At 42.1% G+C, this 24,910-nt stretch overlaps 1 protein-coding gene across 1 annotated transcript in view; it reads right to left on the bottom strand.

Moving 5' to 3' along the window:
- Nucleotides 1-520: 520 nt before the first annotated feature.
- UBR4 (ubiquitin protein ligase E3 component n-recognin 4) overlaps nt 521-24,910 on the bottom strand; it is a 114,040-nt gene continuing 89,650 nt past the window's right edge. Inside the window, 16 exon segments of the mRNA XM_032787556.2 lie at nt 521-1,744; nt 3,191-3,353; nt 4,461-4,551; nt 10,592-10,816; nt 13,005-13,199; nt 14,372-14,497; nt 15,161-15,303; nt 16,485-16,598; nt 17,184-17,402; nt 18,028-18,127; nt 18,749-18,922; nt 19,163-19,353; nt 20,172-20,291; nt 20,768-20,875; nt 21,368-21,495; nt 22,245-22,332. Coding sequence (XP_032643447.1) covers nt 1,680-1,744; nt 3,191-3,353; nt 4,461-4,551; nt 10,592-10,816; nt 13,005-13,199; nt 14,372-14,497; nt 15,161-15,303; nt 16,485-16,598; nt 17,184-17,402; nt 18,028-18,127; nt 18,749-18,922; nt 19,163-19,353; nt 20,172-20,291; nt 20,768-20,875; nt 21,368-21,495; nt 22,245-22,332 — 2,250 coding nt within the window. The 3' untranslated portion in view covers nt 521-1,679.

Below are 24,910 nucleotides of genomic sequence, written 5' to 3'. Positions count from 1 at the left end.
GTCTAGTGCTTCGCCAGCAGTTAATCTCCACAACTGCACTGAACTATTACATTGCACTAGCCTTGTTAAGACGGAGCTACGTTGAGACAGACTTCCTTAGAATACTTCATTCTCCACCCTTGCTCTGTGAGGCACTGATAGCAAGGAAGATCTATAGATAGACAGCTTAATTTATCCCTCTGAAACTTCCCTTGCATTTCTCTTGAGATATTTTGCCTTGATTTATTCTTAGTAAACAATCCCACTGTTCTGTTGGCTATTCTGTATTCCAACCCTGCCCCCATGAATCTAATCCGACAACTAGAACTGGACTGAGCACCCAGAGACAACTCCCATGGAGGTGGGTGAGAACACAGTGTTCCGCCATCCATCTTCTTATCAATACATGCCCAAGGCTAATCATAGTATCAGATGGTCTGCTCAGTTATTCAGTCTCTGAACTACGGCTGACTGATCACCCAATGCTAAAGTATCGGACTGAGTCTGATCCGTTGAAATTCAAGTTCATACAGAGACAGAATGATGGGGAAAGCTTTATTGGATTCCAGGTTAACCAGACTGAAGCTGGTTACACGACAGCAGAGATGATGGCAAAGGGACGTTACCAGCATGCATAACTTGCTGAGAAGAGCCAAGGCTGTGTTCAAAGAGACTGATGCCTGGATTCAAGCTAGGGTACACACCACAGAATGCAATCCTGATACCATTAAAAGGATTGGCAGCCATCTGACGGGCCTACTTTGTCTATTCCCACAAGGTTCTCAAAGGAATCAAAACTTTATCAGATACTAAGGAACAGGCTTTAATTGCAAAAATGTCCCATTTCCTTAACTTTATCCCCTGTATAGGTGAGATCTACCTGTATGGTAAATTACCCAACCCACTAGTGTGCATTCTTGTTTTGAAGACAGCCCTAGAGTGAATGGAATCTAGAAAGACCTCAGTACACAAAACATGCATCAATCATTTATAATATTAAATCCCAGTAGGCTCAATGAAAGGAGAAACACACAAGGCGTTAAGAGAAATCACAGCAGTGGTGAAAGCGATCCTCTCTTCACAATAATGATGAGGGAATCAAGCATAACATGCTGTCCTTGCATTCCATTGACCTCGAATACCCCAAAAAGAGAAAATCTGTTTTATACTGTATGAAAAATGAGTTAGTAAATGTAGCATCACAAACTGAGTCCTTGAGCACTACAACTCTGTTGGTTTTTACATGCTCCTCAACCACACTACGGGCTGAAAAGAGAAACAGCCCTGAACCCGAGTGAACTGCAGTAACAAAGGAGCTCGGAGATACAAGACAAAAGGGAACCTGATGTTTAGGCTGTTACTGCCTGGTTAAATTACTAGTCAAACCCACCTTGACCTGTTGTGTTTAATTTATTTAATTTCAAAGAGGTGCACACTAAAAAGTGTTAAGATTCACTGGTTGGGATTCCTCAGTCTGTACAAGTTCCTTCGATCGCCTGGAATACACAAGGCTTTACATATAGAAGCACTGAAGTACCAGATAAAACAAGCAGCCTAAATGCCAAATCACTCCAAGAAAAAAAAAAGTGTAGAAAATAAAAAAAATGCAGCACTACTTGGAGGAGGGAAAGACTGCACAAGGAAGGACACAGAGATGGAAGGCAAGCTACTGTAGATCTTTGCAAGTTGCTTCTCTGTGCTCAGGGAATGGAGTTCAAAAGATCCTTGAGGAAGCTGTCAGGGTCGTTGATTTCTGATAATAGTCCTGAAAAAGGGGGAGCACACAGATAAGTTAGTCAGTAGCTGCCTGCTCTTCTGAATCACCAAGCATCTTTTACCATCAGGACACCTGGCGCTGGATTCAGAAGGCAGACAAGCTACAACTCATCACAGACCAGCCACTCAGAATACTGTTTTAAAGGAATATATGCCAGGCTGAGATCTGAGAATAGCAGACTCATGTCAATCAAGCTGGCTAACAGACTCACAAGGCCTGAAGAGAGCAGTCAGTGCCAACCCCTAATGTAGACAAGCAAAGCTGCTATTTGCACCCGTGCAGTTTACCAGGGCAAACTGCAGTGTATAGCTGTTTATCCTGCCTTTACAAAGGGTTTGCAATGGGGCATCTACATCAATGACTGGCACTGATATCAAAACTACGGATTTCAGTCACGGCCTCATTTTAGGTGTAACAAGTTCAGTCTGGTGCTTAACTTCACAACCTACCTACAGAAGTGATGTAGAAATGCCAGGAAATATTGGCACTACACATACTTTTAGAAGCTGATGCAGAAGAGTGGGGAGCATCGGTAGCACAGATAATGCAGTCAAAAAGTTATTTGAGGATAGTGGTATCTTCTGCTAAGAGGCTGAATGATGAGTAATAACGACTGCTAACTAGTAAGGACAAAGTTGGGCTAAGGATAAAAATGATTAAGAGTAGCTCCCCAATGGGTGAGTTTCTCTGGTTTCCTGGAGATAGAGTTCTGCTGCCACAGGATCCATATCAAATACTTACAGATTTGTAAAAATTGGGAGAATCCCACAAAATATAAACCAACTTAAACAGCAGCAAGATGCCCCTGTTAATACGAAGGGTAAGACCTAAAATAGATTAGGTGTCCAAAGCCCTGGCTGCTGCCTCGTGGAAGACCACGGCGTTAAACAATTCCACTCCTATAGCTTATATTTTACATTTCATTTAGTCGTTATGTTTAAATGAATACAGGAACATTGTGGCTTAGAAGTTCATCTGTTCCTGTTAATTCCTATGCAATCCTCTTTTGAAATTGGAATCATCTGCTGTAATAATTGTGTCATATTACAAATTCAGCTGTGGAAGCAGCAGCAGCATATATATCCTACAACATTCTTCACTGGCGGATCTCAAAGCCCTTTACAAAGACAAGTCTCATTTATCTCCATTTTCCAGATGGGGAAATGGCAGAAGATGAATGTTTGGCAAACAAGTGTATTTCACCCACACATCCCTACAGAGGTGAATGCAGATTGCAGAGAGAAACAGATGACTTCAAAAAAGAAAAAAAAAAAAAAGCTTTTCAAAGTGACCTAGGAGGCACCTGGTGCTCTAAGGTCTCATCATTCCCCCCACCTCCCTCACATACATTTCTATAAGCAAGTTACATAGATTACGTATTTCCAGTCATGAGTTACACAAAAACAACCTTTAACAGGTAAAGTTAATACTGACCAGCCACATCCAAAAATTCAGAAAAGCTTTCAACTGGCATAAACTCCTCCTGGAAAGTTTTCAGGGCCTTGTCTGCAGCTTCATGTATTGGCATATCATTGTGTCGGATAAATTCAGCCAGAGAGTAGGACCAGCCTCCCTCTGTGTTACTGGTAGGCACCTTCTACAAGGAGGAGAAAAGGGACAAGTCAGTTTGTTTTAGCCTGTAGAATAATAAACTCGTTAGAAAACGGACAGACAAGGTGGGTGTGAGAACATCTCTTATTGGACCAAATCCTGATGGTGAACGAGACAAAGTTTCGAGCTACACAGAGCTCAGACTCAGGTCTGGGAAAAGTACTCAGAGTGTCACAGCTCTGTCTGACCATGTATTTAGCTGTGACACTCTGAGTACCTTTCCCAGACCTGAATCTGAGCTCTGTGCAGCTTGAAAGCTTGTCTCATTCACTATTAGAAGCTGCTCCAATAAAAGATGATCCCTCACCCACCACGTCTCTCAAGTATCCGGGATCAATATGGCTACAACAACACTGCCTACAACCTTTAGAAAATACAGAGTTCAATAACCTGATGCCTCATGTTAAAAATGTTAGTTCATTCTGAAGCCTTGCCTCTGGGCTGAGATTTTCTGTTTCCTGTAAACATGCCAGATGGGAAAGGTGCCTAATACTCAGATTTTCTATTCTCTTGTATAGAGTTTTAAAAACCACTTGAGAGTTTTCCTTCTCCACTTCACCCTAACTGAATGTCTGCTTTCTTTGGGGAGAGAGCTATACGTTAACTGGGCTTTGCTTTTACACTTTCCAAAAGAAGACTCTGTCTCTCTATCCCTTCTGAACAGGGTCAGACACCCGAAGCAGTTTCCAAAGCCAGGACTTCCTTCCCACCCCAGTAACAAACGCTGTCCAACCATTTGCTCTAATGCAGAATTGACGCTCTTGGAAACAATGCCTGAACTGAAGACAGAAAAACAGAAAGAGAAAAAAGGGGCGGGGGGACGCAGGGAAGAGGGAGAGAGAGGGGGGCTGTAAATCATAAGGCCTTACTACTTCAGATGGACAACAGCTGGGGAGAGGGGCGATCACAACAAGACAGACTTTGTACCACCCCTCCTGTTCCCATGAGCAAGCAGAGTTTGAAATTTAGAAGGGATTTAAAGCCCTGTCTACCCTTCTAACAAACAGAGCAGACTGATTTTAACAGCATCCATAAAAACAAAAACAAAAAAACCCCAAACAAACCAACAACCTTGATTCCAGACCGACCTTACCTTGAACATGTTGTAAATGAGATCTACTAGGGCCCAGAAGAGAAGGCCAGAGCGATATGCTGAATACTCCTTCACTGCTTTATCGGTCAGTCTTGGAAGAAAATGAAATCAAGCTCCGAGTTAATTACTTTACTCTGCTTTGTAACTCACTTGATGAATAGCATGAATGCTGTAACAGTCAAAAGCCTATCAATAATACACATGGGAAATGGTTTTGTGAATAAGCACTGTTCTGTGCTTTAGCATGTGGAACAAACATTTGCATTACCATGCCGGACTAGGTTTAGACCTCTGTGCACTGTGATTCTTAGCACTTGTAAATTGCTTTACAAGCTGTAACTAAACTCTGAGGTGGGGATGCCAACAACACTCCCTTTTACAGAAGTGGAAAACGGGCACGAGGGAGAAACACTCACCCAAAGCCACAGAGCAAGTCAGTGGCAGAGCTGGAAAAAGAATTAATCTCCAGTCCCCAGTTCAATGCTCAGTCTCCTCAACCATGCTGCCCCTCTTTATTCAGTGGTTCTGATTAAATGAATACTTATGGTACTTGTGCTTGAACCTTATCAGCAGGCAGTCTACATCCTTTACATAGATAAAGAGCCTGACACTCAGCTGTAGTTTTGACTGGAATATCTGCCACCTTTTAAAAACTCAAAAAAAAGTCTTTTTAAGAGCAGTGTATTAACACCAGAGGGGCCTGACCCCCGTCAGTTTTAAGCCAGTTAAAATGACACCTAACTTGAAACTTGTAATTAGTTGTTTTCAATGTATTATATTTACAGCACTACAGCTGCGCCTGAGTCCCCCACCAAGTTTTGGAGTTTTGACATTCTCCTGTCACTTGTGAAAGATTCAGACATGTTAAGAACACATGGAGTGACTTACCATACGGGGGAAAGAGGAAGAGGGACTGTATATAAAGTGCTGTCAAATGACCACAGAAAAAATGTCTAGTTATGTAGTCTGGCAGGTATTACAGGTACTTTTAGGAAATCATTCAGATAAGTGAGAGTTGAACTGAGTCCTTCAAATCACTGAACATTTAGAATAACACTTTGACTGATAGATAGCCATCTAGAAGCCTGTGGAGGTGGCCAAATACAGGTTTCAAGCTATGTCCATACTATGTCTGTTTAGCTGTCTCAGAAAGAGACACATTCCATGCAAGGGTGTACTCAGTAGTAAAGTGTTGCTGAAAAACTCCAGTGAAGTATTTCCATTTCTGTCAGATCACATCACACTCCCTGGCCCCAGAAAACCCCCCAGAGAATGTGGGAATTTCCATCTCTGGTCAGACTCTGACTCTCTAGTATTGTCCCAAGAGTCCTCCTAAGCTTGCCTTCAATGCTCCAGTAACTGGAGAAGAAGGGGGAAAAGATAGGGATCGTTTTAGCTAAGAGGAAGAATTAAACTAATCACCAATAGCCCATGGCAAGGTGGGATGTATAGTCAACACTCCTAATGGATTTGGAATTTTCTTGCATAATTTGTATACGTACATCTGCCTTATTTCATCACATATTGCTTCCCGTTTGTCACTTTAAAGTTTTAGAGACATCTCCCTCCCTGTACTGTACAGATTTACAACCAGTTCATCTGCCACTGCTGTGGATCAGCAAGAGACAAAAGAGCATCCTCAGATTACGTACATAGCTAAAATCTACCAAAGGGACAGGTCTTGCTTCATATACTGAGATTGTTTTATAAGCCATGAGACCTTCACTCTCCTTATAACATGTGCTTTGTAGGTGGGAGCCTGCTTGTGCGGCTAGACTCAATTATTTAAATAAAAACCAATTAGTAAAGGTGACTAAATTTCCACGGGAAGAAGAGCAACTTAGACTGAGGCTAATTCTGGATTCCCAAATAGTGTTGAGACAGAATTTCTTTTTATTTAAATGGTTTTGATATAATTGGACTCTGTTCCTTTAATTGAAAACTAAAAGGCCCTTGTGGGTTAAGTCTACGTAGCTGCCATCTGGAATGGCTACTCAACACAATAGCTGCTATATTTGCATTAACGTAAGGTGGTTCAGGCTCATCAGCTACGCATGGATTTCCAGCTGCAAGTTGGACATTAGCAGTTGGGAAGCCTCACTTCTCTCATGAATATTTTACAAAGGTTAAAGTCAGGAGCACGGAAAAAAATTTAAAAGATCCCGCCACTACCACACCTCCCAATTTCACACAGATCCACACTGCGAATCGTGTTTATAGGGTTTTTCTTGCTAAAACTCTTGGTTCATTAATAACCTAACACGAGGCCCACCAGTCTAATCTCTTCCTGGCACTGGACTAAAGGCTAAAATTTTCAAAAGTGCCTCATTGTCTGTACTGATTCTTTTAGCTTTATCAGCAACCTCTGAGCCTCAATCAGGGGTGTCAATACGAAAAAAACATGCTCATCACCTCTGAGGATCAGGTCCTTTGATACCATTGACAATTAAATTGTAACCCTTGTAGCTCCTGGAGGGGAATGGGTTAGAGCGGTTCCTAATTGTTCTCTGGCTGGACATGGATGATATTGTTGGGCAATGGCTTAAGGGGCTTGCAAACGCTCTGATGCGGGATATGGTGGGTTTCTGGCTTTGCCCTCACTATACACGACAGTGAGACACAATGGGATGCATTCCATCAACCCCACAGAGCCATCTCCATTGGCTTTCCCTGTATGTGACTGAAACGTAATCAGAACAAAGTGATGCTGAGCAGCTGGAGGAAACAACCAGCCAGAAGAAGCGGCACAGGTGATATTTGCTCTTACTTGAGTGGGTGGTGCATGTACCTTTGTTAATAAGGACTGCAATCAAGGGACACTACTAGATCCTCAGTTGCTTCTAGATGCACAAACAGCAGCAGTAGCAAAGTGGTTTTCTCACCATCTTCACTTGGAAAGGAGACTGCATCCTGGCCCGTTACACATGCCTTTGTCCCCTCCAGATCAGACTGTTCAATTGTGCTGTGTATGGTGTTATTCTTAAAAAGTACTCAGGAGCTTCAGCTAGTGCAGAATGCAGCAGCTGGCTTATTGTGCTTTGTTCTACACATGGAACACACGCACTACGCTCCAGAAACTGCACTGACTTCCAGTTAGGTTTAGCATAAAATGTAAGGTGCTGGTTTTAACTTAAAAATCACATTAGTGCATTAAAGGCCACCATATCTCTATGTTCCATCCCAACAGCTAAAGTCAGCTAGGACCCTCAAGCAAAAAAGTCCCTAGGTTTGTCTGTCTGAGGGGCTGAGTGTAATCAGTTGAATACTCTGAAATTCTCTCTCAAACTAATGGGAAGAGAGAGCTCTTGAATAAGCCTTGCCCTGAATGCTGTCCTGCCATTGAGGCTTTTCCTGAGGCTTTGGGGCAGGGTAGATGGATGTAGATTTCTTGCTGTTCACATTTCAAGATGCTTGTATTGTATATAGTCTCAAATATTGACAGGTGCACTAAATACACTGGAAAAAGGAAAAAAAAAAGTTACTTTCTCTGGGGGTTTTCAGCAGCATTAAACCAAAGAGACACTCATGAACTCACTGCAGGACTTTGCTTTTTCTAGACTCTTTTGTAAAGCCTGCGGCTTTCACACAGTCTTAGTTGTAAGGTGGTTGTCTCCTACACTAAGGCTGTGCCTACACTGCCACTTTCAGTGCTAAAATTTTAGTTGTTCAGCAGTGTGAAAAAACACTCCCGCTACCGTCCAAGCAACAAAAGTTTTAGTACTGAAAAGTGCCAGTATAGACAGTGCTTTATTGCCAGGAGTCACGCTCCCGGTGATAAAACTACCACCGCTCGTTCCGGGTGTTTTTGTTTTGTTTTTTAAATTGCCAGGAGAGCTCTCCCCCGGCGATGAAGTGTGTCTACACTGCCCGTGTCACAGCACTGCTGTGGCCGTGCTGTAACGTGGGCAGTGTAGACATACTCGTAACCTACTTTTCAAGAACTTCAGAGCAGAAGTAGTGGAAACGGATAGTGGACATGAATCAAGGGTAGGTTTAGCACGAACAACAGAAACAAAGAAATCAGTACTGAGGACTAATGTCCCTGCAAGGCTAGAAGACCATTTCAACCCTATTTAAATGACTCAAACACACTCTTTAGATGTCTGCTGTGTCGTGTGCTGCTGCACCAAAATGACTTTTACCAGGCATGTGATTATGGGACAGACCATTGGAAGAATGACTGATAAGTCATCTTGATGGACATTTCCCAAAATAGAATCATTTTATTCTTAATTATGAATCATTATTTAGAATGACACCTTTGGAAATTGCAATTTGAATTCTCTCGCCCCCCCTTCTTGCAAACAAACAGTTTTTCTTCCACCAAGCAGGGGTAGTCATTTGTTACAGTATTGCTCAAATGCTTGATTGTTAATATTGTGTGTGTTTGGAGGGGGAGGGGAGGTTGTTAAAGGAAGCATATTTTGCTTTTGTGGTGGGGTTTCAGGAGAGAAGTTGGATCAATTTTTGAGCCTTCTAAACTTGTCAGAATCACTTGAATGCTTCACTGACCTGATCTTTCATGTTCTGGTTATAGTTATTATAGGTTTGGACCATATCAGTTAAGTGAGCTACAGCTGACAGTTTCTTAAATTGCAGTACAACAAGTTAAACTGAACGGCTTCCTTTAGGAAAGATGGAAATAAAAGACGAGTTCTTGGAGTTTAAACCTCCTTTTAATTCCTTCACGCAGCCTTCTAAGCAGATTTTCTCTGATAAAACAGCCAAGTGTTACCACCTAAGCACCCAACACCATCCACTAATTAGCCAGCACCATTGCATAAAGCAACAATGCTGTCTCATTGATTGTCAAGGATCAGAGGGGTAGCCATGTTAGTCTGGATCTGTAAAAGCAGCAAAGAGTCCTGTGGCACCTTATAGACTAACAGACGTATTGGAGCATGAACTTTTGTGGGTGAATACGACATGCATCCGACGAAGTGGGTATTCACCCACGAAAGCACATGCTCCAATACATCTGTTAGTCTATAAGGTGCCAAAGGACTCCTTGCTGCTGTCTCATTGATTGTAACTTCCCAGTTCTCACCTACTTGATTCTCCTCTCACTGAGATCATCCCAGAAATAGATACCTTCTTTGGGATTGAATACGTAAAGCAGGTTATACTATTAAAAGCAATCTCCCTGGGAAAAATCTCTGTACACTAATCTAACCTATTGGTACCAGGACCAATTCTGACCATAGGGAAAACAGCAGAAGAAACTCCATGTGCATAAATGCATCATAACGAGTGCATTTAATTATATATGTGCCTGCCTCCATCCACATGGATTTAAATACAAACATATTTAGAAAAGGTTCATCTTGACTATTCCAAAAAAAAAAAAAAAAAATTCCTTTGTTTAGCACCAGACTAGAGCTGTCAAACAATTAAAAAAATTAATCACAATTAATCATAGTAAAAAAAAGATAAAACAAAAAGTCGAAGCATGAAAGGGCATACTAATGTTTAGCATATCTGGCCTGTAAATACCTTGTATCGCCAGTTACAGTGTCTGTTCTCACTTTCAGGTGACATAGTAAATAAGCAGTGGGCAGCAGTATCTCCCGTAAATGGAAACAAACTTGTTTGTCTTAGCAATTGGCTGAACAAGAAGTAGGACTGAGTGGACTTTGAAGTTCTAAAGTTCTACATTGTTTTGTTTTTGAGTGCAGTTATGTAAAAAAAAAAATCTACGTTTAAACTGCACTTTCACAATAAAGAGACTGCACTACAGTACTTGTATGAGGTGAATTGAAAAATACCATTTCTTTTATCTTTTTTATAGTGCAAATATTTCTAATAAAAATATCAAGTGAGCACTGCACACTTTGTATTCTGTGTTGCAATTGAAATCAATATATTTGAAAATACAGAAAACATCCAAAAATATTTATACATTTAAAATTGGCATTCTATTACTGTTTAACAGTGTGGCTAAAAGTGCGATTAATTTTTTTAATCAAGTTAATTTGTTTTGAGTTAATTGCTTGAGTTAACTCTGATTAATTGACAGCCCTACACCAAACATGTTGCTATGCAGCTCAAACCACTAGGAAGGGAACACCAATAAGTTCATTGGGCAGCTTCTGAGTGAATGAAAGGGCAGCAAAGCGGTGATTACTACTGACCTGCTGGCTCCCCCTGGTGACACCACATGTGCATGTGAAATAACCAGCAGCCTCCTGAGGATCTCAACCCGCATGGCTTTCCACTTCTCTGGGGGCAAGATGTGTAGTGCTAGAACTGTGTAGTAATGGGGCCCATCCACCTCAAAGGCACTCTCCACCCATTTCTCCTTGGGATGCTCCATAAAACTCTGAAGGTTCTTTTCCTCTCTGGAAGTTGCTCGGGTTCTGGAATACAAGGGAACAGTGAACAACTAGCCCAGGCAGCATGCTCTTATGTGCAACTCAGTACTCTATAAATCACTTTGCCATGTGTGTGTGTGAGAGAAGCATTACACAACCAACCAACATTTTATTTCCTAACTGGAGTCCGTTTCCCCCCAAATGTCTCCTTCGTCTCAGATTTCCCAAACACACACTTAGTGGTTGCAGACTAGCTTTTCCCTCCAGCAGTACAAAGCAGCAGAAAGGTTCCTAAGGCAACCCTCTCTCTCCACTAGAGGACAATGTTTAGTAAATAAATCCCTTTCCTTTTGGGGGTATGGGGAAAAGAATCAGATGCCAGCCACAAGAGCTAAAATAACCAATCCCACAGGAAGCACTTAACCATAGATTTTTCCATGGTTAGATCTTTGTATCAGTTTGTGCTATTTATCCCTCCCTATAGCAATCAAGGGTAAGATATAGGCCAACATTAGAAACAAAGATACACCTTATGAACACTCCTTTGTATTCCACTCTCATGAGGGAATCAAAAACATAACTATATCACAGCCTTCAGCTGTACAGACAACCCGAGCTAAGAGATTTGTGGGCCCTGTATCCAGTGATCATAAAATGCTACAACCCAATGCATTGACTTGATGAGAAGGAGGCTGCCTGGTAGGTATTACCCAGCATTTTGAAATTAATAACAAACCCCTATAATCAAATGAGTGATAAATCAGTATCCCCAGTAGATATGAATTGTCTGTAGGTTGTCCATGGTATGTCCATTTCTCATTGGCTGCACTCTATAGCTGATCTTAGCTGGTCAACAACTGCAGGACTGTTAAACGCTGCTTTAAAAGAATCATTTCAGAAGGCTGTATAACATGCTCTTATACAAACTAACACAGCAAGGCTCTCAAATGCTGCCAAGAAGAGCTATAAGATTACATAATTAGCTTAATTTGTCTTCTCGTAAGGGAATTGGAGAAATAAAAACCGGAGTGTGGAGAAAAAGATATTAAAAGCAATACACAAATTGTGTCACTGCCCAGGTGTTGACTGCTCCAGGGATAGACAGGCTGTGGTTCCACTGAATTTGATTTGGAGTGACTCTGGAATAAAGGGCTTAGATTCTAACACTGGTTTTCTAAGATGCCTTATCCAATTAATATCTCTTTTGCTCTTTGCTACTGAAATAGGACGACTATGGACCTTACTTTTGTGCACCATACTTTGCAATGTAATATTACCTCAAGCCCATTTGTTTAGCAACACTTTAGATGCTGGCTGTCTACATGTGTGTACAGTTAGACATACGGACAGCTCAAACGGGGCTTGGAATTTAACTTTTGTAAAAATAAGCTTGTATATAAACTAAAATCAACAGAAATGTTTCTATTTTGTTTTTAAATTCCAATGGAGCAGACCATGCAGATGTATAAACATTTCACTAAAGTATCAGCAACTCAAACCACAGTGCTAGTGCTTGAGAACTAGCTTGGAAGCAAAACAGACTAGTTTGTTATCCAAGATCAGAAGTAAAAAGAGGGGAAGTGGTGAAAAATTTAAGTAGATTTATATTTTTCACAAACAGGTGAGGGAATTGCTGGGAGGTTTTCACCAAAAATATGACAACTTGACAATATCCCTTTAATCTCTAATAAACTGAAAAACCTTTACTTTTGTCCAACGTAGAGATAATTATTGCACACTGAATGGAATTTGCTTTTGTTAAATCAGTCTCCAAATTATATGATCATAAGCTGTTGTGTTTTCTGTGAAACACAGCTGTAACAACTTGCCATAAGGATCTACTTAATTTCCTTTTAAACCTTTTATGTGGTTTCCAACCTTTCCCATCACCACCTCCCTTGAAAACCAGATAGTATGCACTGTAGCACTAACGCATCCTGCATGTTAGCTTCAGGATCAAGATTTCTCCTGTTCACTGTTCTTGGAATGCAACTGTTCAGCATTTAATACTCCAGAACTGGACCACTACTGCTAAGAGATTTCTCTTCTTTCCCTCTGCCATCTTCCCCTGTTCCGAACAAGCTAGTTAAGGCTTCCACCTCCCACAGCAATACCCAGTAGGAGACTCCACTGGCAGCTGTGCATCTATTTATCATTTGGCGACCTGCCCTTGGAGAGTCAGTCTGTCACTAACAGGAGAAAAGACAGCTAAGACACACAAAGAGATACTGACGTGTTAAGGACATAAAGCACAGTGTGAATTATATATGGAATGAGGTGTATGTTGCTCTCCCTTCCTCCTCCTCCGGTGTCCACACTGAATGACTGCTCCATAGCGAAACGGAGAAATAGTAGCTTAATGTCATGGACGTTGAGCTGGTAGGTGGGTTCCCGCTGTCCTGTGCACTCCTGGAGGTATGTGTTGTGTCTGGGGAAAAACAGTAATAGATTATATTGCATATATATTCACTTCTTTGGGAATGCAGGTCAAAATTTGACTCCCACACTGCAAACAAGTCAGAGCTCAGAATTAAAATGCAAATACCATCTCCTTGGATTAACACCACAGAAAAGGGAGCTCTTTCATCTCTCCTGGGCAAATCCATTTCAGTGTGCATTTCCTGAGCATAAGCATCAGCACTGCTTCCCCACTGCAAGGCCCTGGGATGTGGTTCCTTGGATGACATGGACTAGAGGTACAACTGATTTTAATATCTAACACAGTATGACAAATGCAAAGGATAGGACTAGACGGCTTAGGGAATTGGTAATAGAATACGGACTTCTTCCACCCAAGCTCAGTGGTTAGAATTCAGCAGTGTTTGCCAAACTGCTGTCAGATGGTAAATGATTTTCAATCTACACAACTGACTTGTTGGTGTCAATCAGGTTTGTCCTCTAAACCACCACCACCATAACCGGTACCCTTTCTTAATCATCTCAGTAGAGAGGATGAGAACTTCATGAGCATGAAGATTAAATTACTTTATCCTCCCTTTACTTTCCACTGCTAGCAATTCAGCCCAACTGCAAGTACTAAAATTCCTTAAAAATACAATGCAGAGTGGAGATTCAAACAAAGCCTTAGAGTGATTAAAAACAGAGCCAAAATACAAAGGTCAATAAACACTTAGTAATTCAGTGAGAGAGCTGTGTACAGCTTCGTTGCAGCTATCACTAACACACCAGTGCTTGGAGACGAGCTCTTTTTGTGAGAGAGGTACAAAAATCTCCGGTGGCATTTCTTAGCAGAGACAGACACCAACCCTGCAATGCCAGCAGTCAGGGCTTACCAACCATAAGGGTTGCTATGATGATGATTTTAATTTTGGGCTCAGCTAGTGGTGGATTTGTTTTTCATGTTTCTACCTTACCAGTCTGCGCAAGACGGCATGATGTGTTACATGTGTACTTTAATTTGGAACGTCACTGATAAGACAGGGAGTGGTGTAGACTCTGGTGATCAGTAATGGCTCCTAGCTGTTTGTAGCACTGGAAACTCCACTTGGGGCTGACAGTCAAACTTGTTAACATGTAGTAACTCCCCAGCTCATCTATTTTGAATACAAACCACCATTAAGAGTAATATTCTATGCTCACCTTGCTAAGCAGGTTGCAAAAGCAGACTCTGGTACACGGGGCCCCCACACTGGTAGAAGACCATTGCACTTGGTGTTGGCATTTTGTAGAGCTGCACTCTCCCATTCTTCCCGGCCACGAGCCAGTCTGTATTGACAAAGAGGTTATGCACAGAGGGGTTACAATTATTTAAGCTTTTGTCTAATATCACCAGCACCCCACTCTCCTGGATCTTATATAGTGCTCTTCATCCATAGAGCTCAAAATGCCTTACAAAGGAGGTCAGTATCATCATTTTACAGGTAGGGAAACTGAGGCACAAAAAGGGAACATGAATCACCCAAGATCACCCCACACGTCAAAGGCTAAACTGGGACTAGAACCCAGACCTCAGTGTTCTAATCCAGCACTGGCCACGCTGCCTCCCATTACTCTAAGCATCAGGTGGTATCTGTTAGTCTTTACGGAGCCACTGGACTCCTTGTTATTACTCTAAGCAGTAAATGAATAGGGTGGCACTTTGTAGCTGCTTAGTTCCATTAACACGCTTTATAAACAGTGCTTTCCAACTTCACAGCACCATGCACTGATTTTAGTTAAAGTTTGAAATTACTGTACTAAGGAGGCCATAATAAAGTTGGAGGACAGCAGCTGTTGGATGGATGATGGAACAATGATCTCTGGATAAGCATGTTCGTGCTGAGTTGCATTTTGTATTGTGTTGGATGCTTAGGGACATTAAATGCATATACAAAGCACCACGATAGGTAAGTTCAAGCACAGTGACCCAAGAAACTGATCAGATCTTACCTCACAGCTGCAAGATGACAGTCATAATGGACAATGTTGAAATGAGAGACCGTGCTGTATCCCTGCTGCTTTCGGGGCTTGTTCTCAAACTCTTCAAGTGCAACCCGCTTGGTGAAAGTGTAAATACCCAGAACCTTTGTAGGCTGTAACAAACCAAAGTGTTATTATAGATGAATAAGGTCCTACTTGAATTGTCAAAAAATTGCAGATGAGTTGCGGGAAAGCCATGGAGAATTGCAGAAAAGTAATAATGGACCTTATTATTTGTGGTAATAAAGTCCATTATTGCTTTTCTGCTATTTTCTGCTGTCGGCTGTCTGGGATGAAGTGGGGCAGGGCCCCCGCTGTCAACTTCCCAGGGCTGACAGCAGAGGCTCCTGCTCTTAGCCCCAAGACAGCCAGGACTCCTACTGTCAGCCCCCCATGGTGAGGTTTCTGCTTTCAAACCTGCGGTGGAAGCTTAATATTGCAGAATCTGCCATTTTTGAAATATTGCAAGTTACGTAGGCCCTTAGAGATGAAATATTTGGACCTGCAAGCATTGAGTGGTTTGCCACTCATTCAAGAGTTAACTGGCCCATATCTATAGGAAGGTATTAGGGTCAAATAAGTTTTTCCCAAGCACCCACTCACCAATTCACATTTCCCATCTGGGAAGGGGAATCATGGAGACAATTAAGAAGTTAGGACTACATTATAAATTGGAGACAGAAGCCTCTTGGCAAAACATGCTCCTAGCAGAAGAGATGGGTGCAGATTACATTTTGCTGAGCCTACATCTCTCCAGCTAAGAGCAGAGACTTCTAACCTGCACTTTATACTAAAAGTAGAAGCAAACCACAGAAGATACGTAACATTAAAATCCATTATTAAGACTTGCACCAAGGTAAGTAAATGGTTGGGGTTAGCTTTGGTTTCAAAGAGTTTTTTGTATTTGCATTTTCTGTACTATTCCCCTCCACAGCACCTGTGCAGGAGGGATTGTTACTAAAGCTGGGCCCTACATGAGAGCTTCAGGAGCCTAACTCCTTAGTGGAAATAAACATCTCATCCCCTTTTCTTTCAGAATTAGATACACAGGAGCTAAGCTGTGCAGGGACAACCAGCTCAGTTTCATGCAGATGGTGAGGGGAAGCCGCAGAAGAGATTTAATGAGTACCAGCCTCATTTCCAAAGTTCAGCAGAGAACTACTGATCCCAGGAACAAAACCTGAGATCACCTGGCCCTACAGTGTCACTGCATCAAGTCTGTCAGGCACTAGGGCGCACACTGGTGATTTTCCTCATGTCAAATTAGGGCTTTCCTGCTGCTGTTCTGCTGTACCTGGAACTTATATCCTTCCCTGCAGATACAGCAGGTCAGTCCTGGTTCTTCTATCAGCTCTTCCATCTGTTTGAGGAGCGCAGTCTTTGTCACCACCTGGCCCTTTTCATTAGTCTGAAAGAGAGAACAAGTCAAACATACTAGGAGAATAAAACCAGTGAGGAATTTATATTTGCTAAATATCTGAGCATCTTAGTTACCGGAAGCAGAGAACACTGGAGCACAGAATGCTGTTCAAGATGTACAGCTATCACAGATGCCTGAACACAACTGGGAAGCTCCCATAATCTTGCTACTGAGTGTTACCAATCAAGATTAAGTCAGATTCATAATATCTCCGGACCTCAGAGATTTCTGCATTTCTATATTACAAAAGGCAACCACCAGCGCATGGAAAGTTGTTATATACTGAACACTAGGTGACAAGATTATGGTCAGTGGACTCTTACAGGCATAACACTGCTACAGTTGGAGCTCCCAAACTGCTAGCAGCAGAGAGTTAAAGGATTTCCCACCCTGAGACAGGTAAATGACCTTCACTCTTCCAAAAGTCATTCAAAGACCATGTGGCTGGAGCTTTGGTCACTCAATATTTGTCTTGCACTAAAAAAAAAAAAAATTCTTCTAGCATTTTTAGCAAGACATGAATACAACATTCACCATTGACCATTGGAATCTATTACTGTGGATAGGCATTACCATCATTCCCAGAGTGCCTAAGGCTTTTTGCCTCATTGCCATGGCCATGCGCTTCTTCTCTGCACGTGTCTCCTTTCGGGCAGCATCTATCTTCTTGTTCACCTCTGGATGTTCCCTTAGTGCCTCCAGCAGGTTCTCAGCTAACGTTCCAATACCTTCGTCACTGGACACTTGCTCCAATTTGTGCAGGTTTGTAATAGAGTCTGTGCCTATTAGTATCTGTTAGAGATTAAAATACAGCAGCTTCTTCAGGAAAAATGTGAGCAAGACCCGAACTATTTCATCTAACCCAGCCTGCAGCAGTCACTGATTGACTAGTTAGAGCTTTAGGTCACTACAAGCGTTTTAAGGGGAGTACTTCACTGCAATGCTACAGGTGCCCAAGACTGGTGTGTCTCAGTCTTCCACAATGCATCTGCATCATGCCCTAAAACTGCATACCAAGGCTACATATACTGAGTAACCAAGAGCTAAAAGGAGTTTGTCATATACGCTACCGAAGTGAAGCTCATAAAACACCTAGACCATGGGAAACCCATCACAGGCATAGGCTATAGTTCTACCTTGCACTTCAAAGGAACTGGAAAATTTAACAGAATAGAACGATCTTGAGCTAAAGAGAACCAGACAGTACTTAGTCAGACTCTCTCTACTTCAATGGGCATAGTCTGGAAAGAACTATTGGATTGACTAACGGATCAACTGGATATGAGAACAACATTGCTCTCTAAACTCAACCACAGTATTACTATGAAAAGACTGATCTAGCTACAGACACCATATAAGCTCTCAGATACAAGCCAGCCACCTGCTTCCTGATCCGTTTCCAAGACTATCTCCTTACCTGTGTGGCAGGGTGTTGTGTGGCGAGCCCTCGAAGGAGCCTCAGAATGAAAGGAAGTGCTGGACGAGATAAAAACTTCTTCCATACGTCTGCATCCAAACTACAGAGAGAAGGCAAAAACATACAGCCGCTGAAAAGATAATTGCCAGCACCAAACGGTATACAGGCTTCTAGGAAAGATGGCCACCTTTCCCTCATCCCCTCCACACAAACAGATCAAAAAATTACAACCAGAAGGGCTACTTTGTTCTCTCCTGTCTGACCTCAAATATTTAATTTAAATTTTAGATGTTTATTTATAAAATCTTAATATGGTAACTGAAATGACATTCACACTCCCTCCTCCACACTGCACACACTATCAGCCAGTTCCTCATTCTGTTGTTAGCTTCAGGTTTTGTTTTAGGCCCATAAGATGACCCTCAATGTGAGTGCTGTGTTTTAGGGTGGTGGATAAGATTCAGCCAGGAAATGAGGCCAATTGGTGCATCTGAGTAACCACGCTTAGAGCTGATAGAGACTTTAGGTCACCTAATCCACATGTGCCACCACTGTAGTTCTGTCCCCTCAAGAGTTCATTCACCAGGGATTCATAGAGTCTAAATCTTTCCAGGGATGGAAGTCCTAACCCTCTCCTTGGTAGACCATTCCATTTGGTGAGGATGAAATGAGATAAAGATACACATGGTTACCACACAACACACCACAAAGTTACCCTTACTTCTTTGCACTGGGGATATGCTTTTTCATGTAGTCGAGTGCATTCTGTGTAATCCCTCTCTGGAGGATGAGATCTTTCAGCTGATGCCCGTTGCTGTTATTCTTTATGCCAGCTGCTATTTTACAGAAACAGTCCAGGAAAACTTTATCATCTCCACTGTGTTCCTCATCATACCTGAGCGGGGAGAGGAAACAGCAGTGAATTTAGGGCTCTCCCCTAAGGACCCAGCAGATATAATGGTTCACTCTGCAGAGTAACACACATCAGTCCAGATAAACTCTTCAGAACTCCCACCAGCCAACCAGACTCCTCTTCTCCTGCAAATATCCATTAGACTAACGGGAGCATCAAGGATGTTGATTTATTAAGAATTTTAATTTAATTGGTGCTCTTTGCTGACATCACAAAACATACTTGTCAAAGTTACAGTAGGGCTTGAATCGATCAACCAGGATCTGCATTTTCTCCATTTCCCCAAAGGACAGATAAGGGATGATGCGTAACAAGCCTTGCAAAACACTGGGATTGGAGCGGACAAAAGTGCTGTTAATCTGATCCAGCAGCATTACCAGCTGATCCTTGTCACCAGTAAGGAGGAGGTTACCCTGCAAAAAGGAGAATGATTTATGTTTCAGATTAATCTATAGGCTTCAGGAAAATCCTCCTATTCCAGTGGTTTACTTACTGTTCCCTATTCGGAGGAAATCAGAGCTTCTGGATCTCAGTAAGACAGTGTGATAAAGAACAAAGACAGCAAAAGTAGAAGCCTCATGGTCATGGAGAAACTGCATTTTCAGCACATTTCCAGGTGTCTAATGGAACAGCTGTATCAACCCATCTAATCAATACCTGGCTTTCTGCAACTGCTGTTAAAATGTTCTCAGGTTGAAACAATTTAACCCTAGCCCAAAGGAGGTCTGACTCACGCAACAGTAGTTCTACCAGATCCACTGGGCTAATGGTACCCTCAGGGGAGGGAGAGAAGCCCCATTTCTGTGTTTCTGGTGTAACCACATAGTTCACATTGCCAGTTATTCAGAAAACAGTGTGGTTTCAGAGTTCATAAAAAGGCACCCTAAAAGACAAGGCAGATTCACCTCTTTCCAAGTCAGCTGATCCAGGCATTCTGTCCCAATGCACCGTTACAATGCAGAAGAGTTTGGTAGGAATCTTACAACACTTTTGGTTCAGTGTTGCTCTTCCTCCTTCTGTCCCCAACACAATCTTTACCAACACTGAATCTGCCAAGTATTATCGTGTTTGATGGCACAGCTTAGACTCCTTTACAGACCACGGAAGGTCTGTACAGGAGTCTAAGCTGTGCCATCAAACACGGAAGGTCTGTACCACTGAAAGAGACATTTAAAAGCCTTGGATTCCAGTCAGTATTTCCCTCTCTGTGGCACCCAGAATAAACACTCACCTTGTCCTCACTCAGTGGTTCTGCATTAGACTCATCCAATATGATCTCCATGATACTAAGCACCTGCTCTGCCACAGCTGCTCCTCCACTGTCCTTGCTCTCCTGCTCAGCTACCAGAGCCTGCATAGAAGATGACATTAGTCACTGCAGCACCAACTGCTATCACTAATAGATGACAGAGGGAAAATAGGGCTGATAGTCCTTAGCTTAGACCAGCACTGAGAGGATATTTAAGCTCTCTTTTGGTTGCTATGAGGCAAGTATGACTGAAATTTTGGGTATCTTAAATACAACTGAGCAGATGAAAAATTTTCAGAAGTCCTGGTAAATTTGTGCAAGAGGATCCTGTTTATTACTGAGGAAGGACATGAACGTGATCTCAGCTAAGGTGTGGATAAAAACGTTGTGTTACCTGGAATGCTACTCTCCAGATAACTCTGCTAATTACCCAAAGGTACGGTCTCCATACTAACTCCAAATTTGTGTTTTTGATGCCACCATCAAAACTATACTGTTGGCTTTCGGCATGATTTATCATCCAGCAAAAGGTGAGCCAAGGGTACCAAAATCCACTGTAGGCCAGAATTCCTCCTTACCAAATTCAGAGTTCCCAGCATGACATTCAAAGTGTTCATCTCAGGTTTGACCAGCTGCTGACGGTTCACTTTCACTTTCACACAGTAGCTGAACAGTTTTAGCAGCACCTTCAAAGAAACAGAGACTGTAATCTACGAGATATCCATGAAAGGGCTGGCAGGATGTAAGCGAACTTAAAAGTTCCGAACAATCTAGTTAACTTTCCAAAACCCCTTGGAAAGCACAAGATGCGACCTCTCCAAAAACATTAAACCCAAGAAGATTTTCCAATAAGAGAGTCTCTAAAACATAAAACAGACATGCTAACAACCTCGGGCCTGATCCTGCAAACTGCTCAGTGCCCTCAACTCCCACAGACTTCAAAGGCTTATTCCGAAGAAGTGTTAACAGAGGGGATTAAAAGGAGACAAGGAGAAAGGAGGAAACTGCTACAATTTTACTAGGCATGGATTAGTGAATTTAAACTCTGCTGCAATACGTGAGCTGCTGTACAGGACTGCAGTTGGTAGGCAGCTATTCTAAAAGGAGGAGCTTTCTTGACTGCTTATGGATTTACTCTACCACACACAGCCTCTTTGCCATGAGTTGCTCAGACTCACTGTCAAGAGATGTCGACCTTGTTTGAAATCCTTGATTCCAGTCAGTCGGTTCAGCATGCACTCCAGGCCTCCACACTGCGCCATCACACCAGCCATTTTATAAACCTCTTCCTCATCCTCCTCTTCATCTACAGGAAAGAAAGACTATAACAGAAGGGAGGCAATGACAGCAACAGCAACAGGACTATACAGCTGCCCATAAGGAGAGAAGCATTGAAGTAAAATATGGAGATTAAGCTACAATTGCCAATGCCAGATACGGTCAAAGTTAAGCAGCTGGGCCAAATTGGAGAAAAATCATCATGAACAAGAATATTAAAGAAGGACTTTGACACACAAGTTCCTTCCACGTCTAACATGAAGTCTAAAACTCCAAAGTGCTGCTGGCCGCAAGCTCCAGTGTACCAACTAACTTCAGAATTGAACGTCAATATAAACAGTTGCTCTAATATCAGGGACTTTTATCACAGTGGAGACGATAAAAGAGAAAAGATGGTCTGGTCATTAAAGCATCGGACTGAGTTTGATTCCAAACAGTGCCACAAATTTCCTGCGAGATATCGGGCAAATTGCTTAATCTCTCTGCATCTATCAAATGGAAATGATACTTTCTGAACTCAGGGGATTGTAGGGATAAATTAATTAATGTTTATGACGTGCTCAGATACTACAATGAAGGGGGCTATATAAGTATCCACACTGATATTGTAAGAGAGTGTTGATTATTTAATCTATTCCTGGCACAGGAGGTAAATATAGCAAAAGAAATGTTTGTCAGTCAAATAAGCTCAGTGTTGTAAGGTTAATGGTGCCATACTTCTGTAGTGAGCCCCACACTCCAAATCTAATTCCAGTTTCTAAGGAACAAATGCCTTACCTGTAGTGGAGTCCAGCGACTCAATGAATTCTTCAGTCGCATCTCCTAGCAATCCTCGCATGCGGTAAATGATCCTCATTGGCTCCCCCTGGGGAGAAGAAGAATTAGACAAGTGTCATGTTTGCTATGCTGGTGTCTCTGAAAACGTCCAGTTGTCCAACGATGTTTCCTTTAGAGGGTATGACAGACCTTTAAGCCTCAGTTTCCTTTCACCCCAAAACAGAAGGTAATGCAGGGAAATTCTTGCAATGGCTCATTTCTCCACTTTTTAATCTTTTCTAGAGTCTCTCCAAAACCCTATCCTCATCAAACCCCATTAAACCATCATTTAGTCTATTCTGTTTCCTAACAAGGCCCATTACCAAGTTGTATGTCTAATTAACAGTTCTCCCTCTTACATCACCTGCCCTCATGACAGATTCCTTTAGTAACAGGCCGCACTTTGGTATCACATCAGTGAAAGACATAGCCAAGAAGAAGGGGGCTGATGAGACATATATGTCCTCAGAGAGGGTACCTGCTCTATAATCAACCTTCTCGGCTGATTCCATGGCACAACCCTAGAAAAGACTGGTAAATAAATTGGATGGGTGTGCCCAATAAATCAGGGAGAAAGAGAGGCTAATTAGACTGGTATTTTTAAACAAACAAGTCTCCCAGCAATGGGAAAAGAAGAAGAAAAGAGTAAATGGCATTTTGATGAGCTTTCAGTGAAAAAGGGTATTGAGTAGTGTGTAAACACCGTAAAGGACTAGCTGCCCCCTTCCTGCAGGCAGGGAGTCAGGTAGCAGGATCCATTTCCAGCCAGAAAACACTGGCTGAGTGTGTATCACCAAACTTATCATTTTAACACTATAGGTCTGAATACAAAGAAGGAAAAAAACCCTTAGCTTTGGGAACAGGAGACCTTGAGAAAAAAAACCTGTCAGAGAGCGCACTAAGCCTAATGTGGAATAAGCAGTGCTTAATGTCATAGCAAATACATAAGCACAGGGAAAACCCTGGGGGAAGATCTGCTCAAAGGCCATGCTAGAGACCAGCAATTAACACCACAGGGGCCCTGGTAAAGTGGCAGATGAACAAAAAAAAGCTAGAGAGAGAGACAAGGGAAACAAAACAGGCCTGAGGTTAGCTTCTTGTGAGCCTGTCTATTTCCTAGGGAACGCAAGATGGAGCTCCAGAAGTGCTTTGGAGAGATGCACACAAAGGAAGACAGATGAAAGCTGTTAGTGACAGTAATGCTGAACAAACTCAGCCTTTCACATCCAGCAGTGCATCCTGGGAAAGCAATACACTGGCTACAGAAGAACATCGCACACAAACAACACTTCCAAATGCTGAATACACAAAAGGGGTCTGAGGGGAGCACATGGAATATTCAGTCTTGCTTTTTTGGGCAGCTCACTTGCACCATGAAGACCAGAACTCATTTCCCCAACCAGTGCTGCTTCTTAATGCAAAAAGATGACCATCAACTAGCCTCAAGCTTGATTTTGCACCACAAAGATTTTTACTCACAAGCCTGATCAGAGGTGCTGCCCCAAATGAACAGTACTATACTGCATATGAGTTAGGTACTGGTATTATTTCAAAGAAAACAGGATTTATGTCTTATACAGCAGTATTGTGAAATAAGACACTGAGATCAGAAAGTGAAAATGACCCGTCAAGTTTTCTTATCCAAGGTGAGCAAAATGCAGGGAGTAAACTGTGCATAAACAAGAAATATAAAATAAGATTTTAAAAACTCAGTCAGCCTTAATAATCTCCAGTGCTATTAGCATGCGCAGTAAGGCACACATTTTCTGCATGCAAGATGTACACCGACAGCTTCCTTTTTAGTGCTATCCACTAAACTAAACCCTCACAAACAAGGCAGACACTCCTTGATAGATGCCCAAAGTGTCACAGTAGGCTGACTGCAGAGTGGAAACAGAACAGAGAAACTCCTTCCTGATGTGACAGCTTGGGCAAGTCCCTTAAACTCATTTTCTTTTTCTGCAGAACTAAAGTGGGGCAATACCTACCATCACCTCAAAGACACATTGTGAGGATTAATGTCTTAAGTTCTTGGAGATCCTTAAATGAAAGACACTACAGCAGTATAAAATACTATTGATATCAGATACTCTTTCTGCACAGACATTGAAATGCAGAATAATACAATCTCTGCATTTTGCTCACCTTGGATGAGAAAACTTGACGGGTCATTTTCACTTTCTGATCTCAGTGTTTTATTTCACAATACTGCTGTGGCAGATTTAAATAAATCCCGTTTTCTTTGAAATAATACCAGTGCCTAGCTCATATGCAGTATAGTACTGTTCGTTTGGGGCAGCAATTTGGTGTCCCAGGAAATACATATATCAAGCTGCCATGTGCAGATGGAGTGTAAAGTGAACCTTGAAAGGTAGTCACATAAAATGCAGCTGTTTTTTAAAGGAAGGGTCAGAAGAGTCTTCGTTTGAGAAGCCAGCTCAGATTTCTGCAGATGCATAAGCACAACACAGTCACTGTTCCTAGCTGAGTCAGTGTTATGTGCTTCTAAGCCACCAGTATTGCAGGGATGAGTAACAGAGGTGCTTTCCAGTTCCCAAATGAGTGCCTGGAGAGATCTTGAGCAACTAGGCACCAGAGGCAAAAGCTGATCCCATCTGGTATTGTTT

The sequence above is a fragment of the Chelonoidis abingdonii genome, chromosome 23, assembly GCF_003597395.2.
Source record: "Chelonoidis abingdonii isolate Lonesome George chromosome 23, CheloAbing_2.0, whole genome shotgun sequence".
Taxonomy (NCBI): domain Eukaryota; kingdom Metazoa; phylum Chordata; order Testudines; family Testudinidae; genus Chelonoidis; species Chelonoidis abingdonii.
The sequence above is the reverse complement of the archived record's forward strand: the minus strand, read 5'-3'. Positions and strand labels throughout refer to the sequence as shown.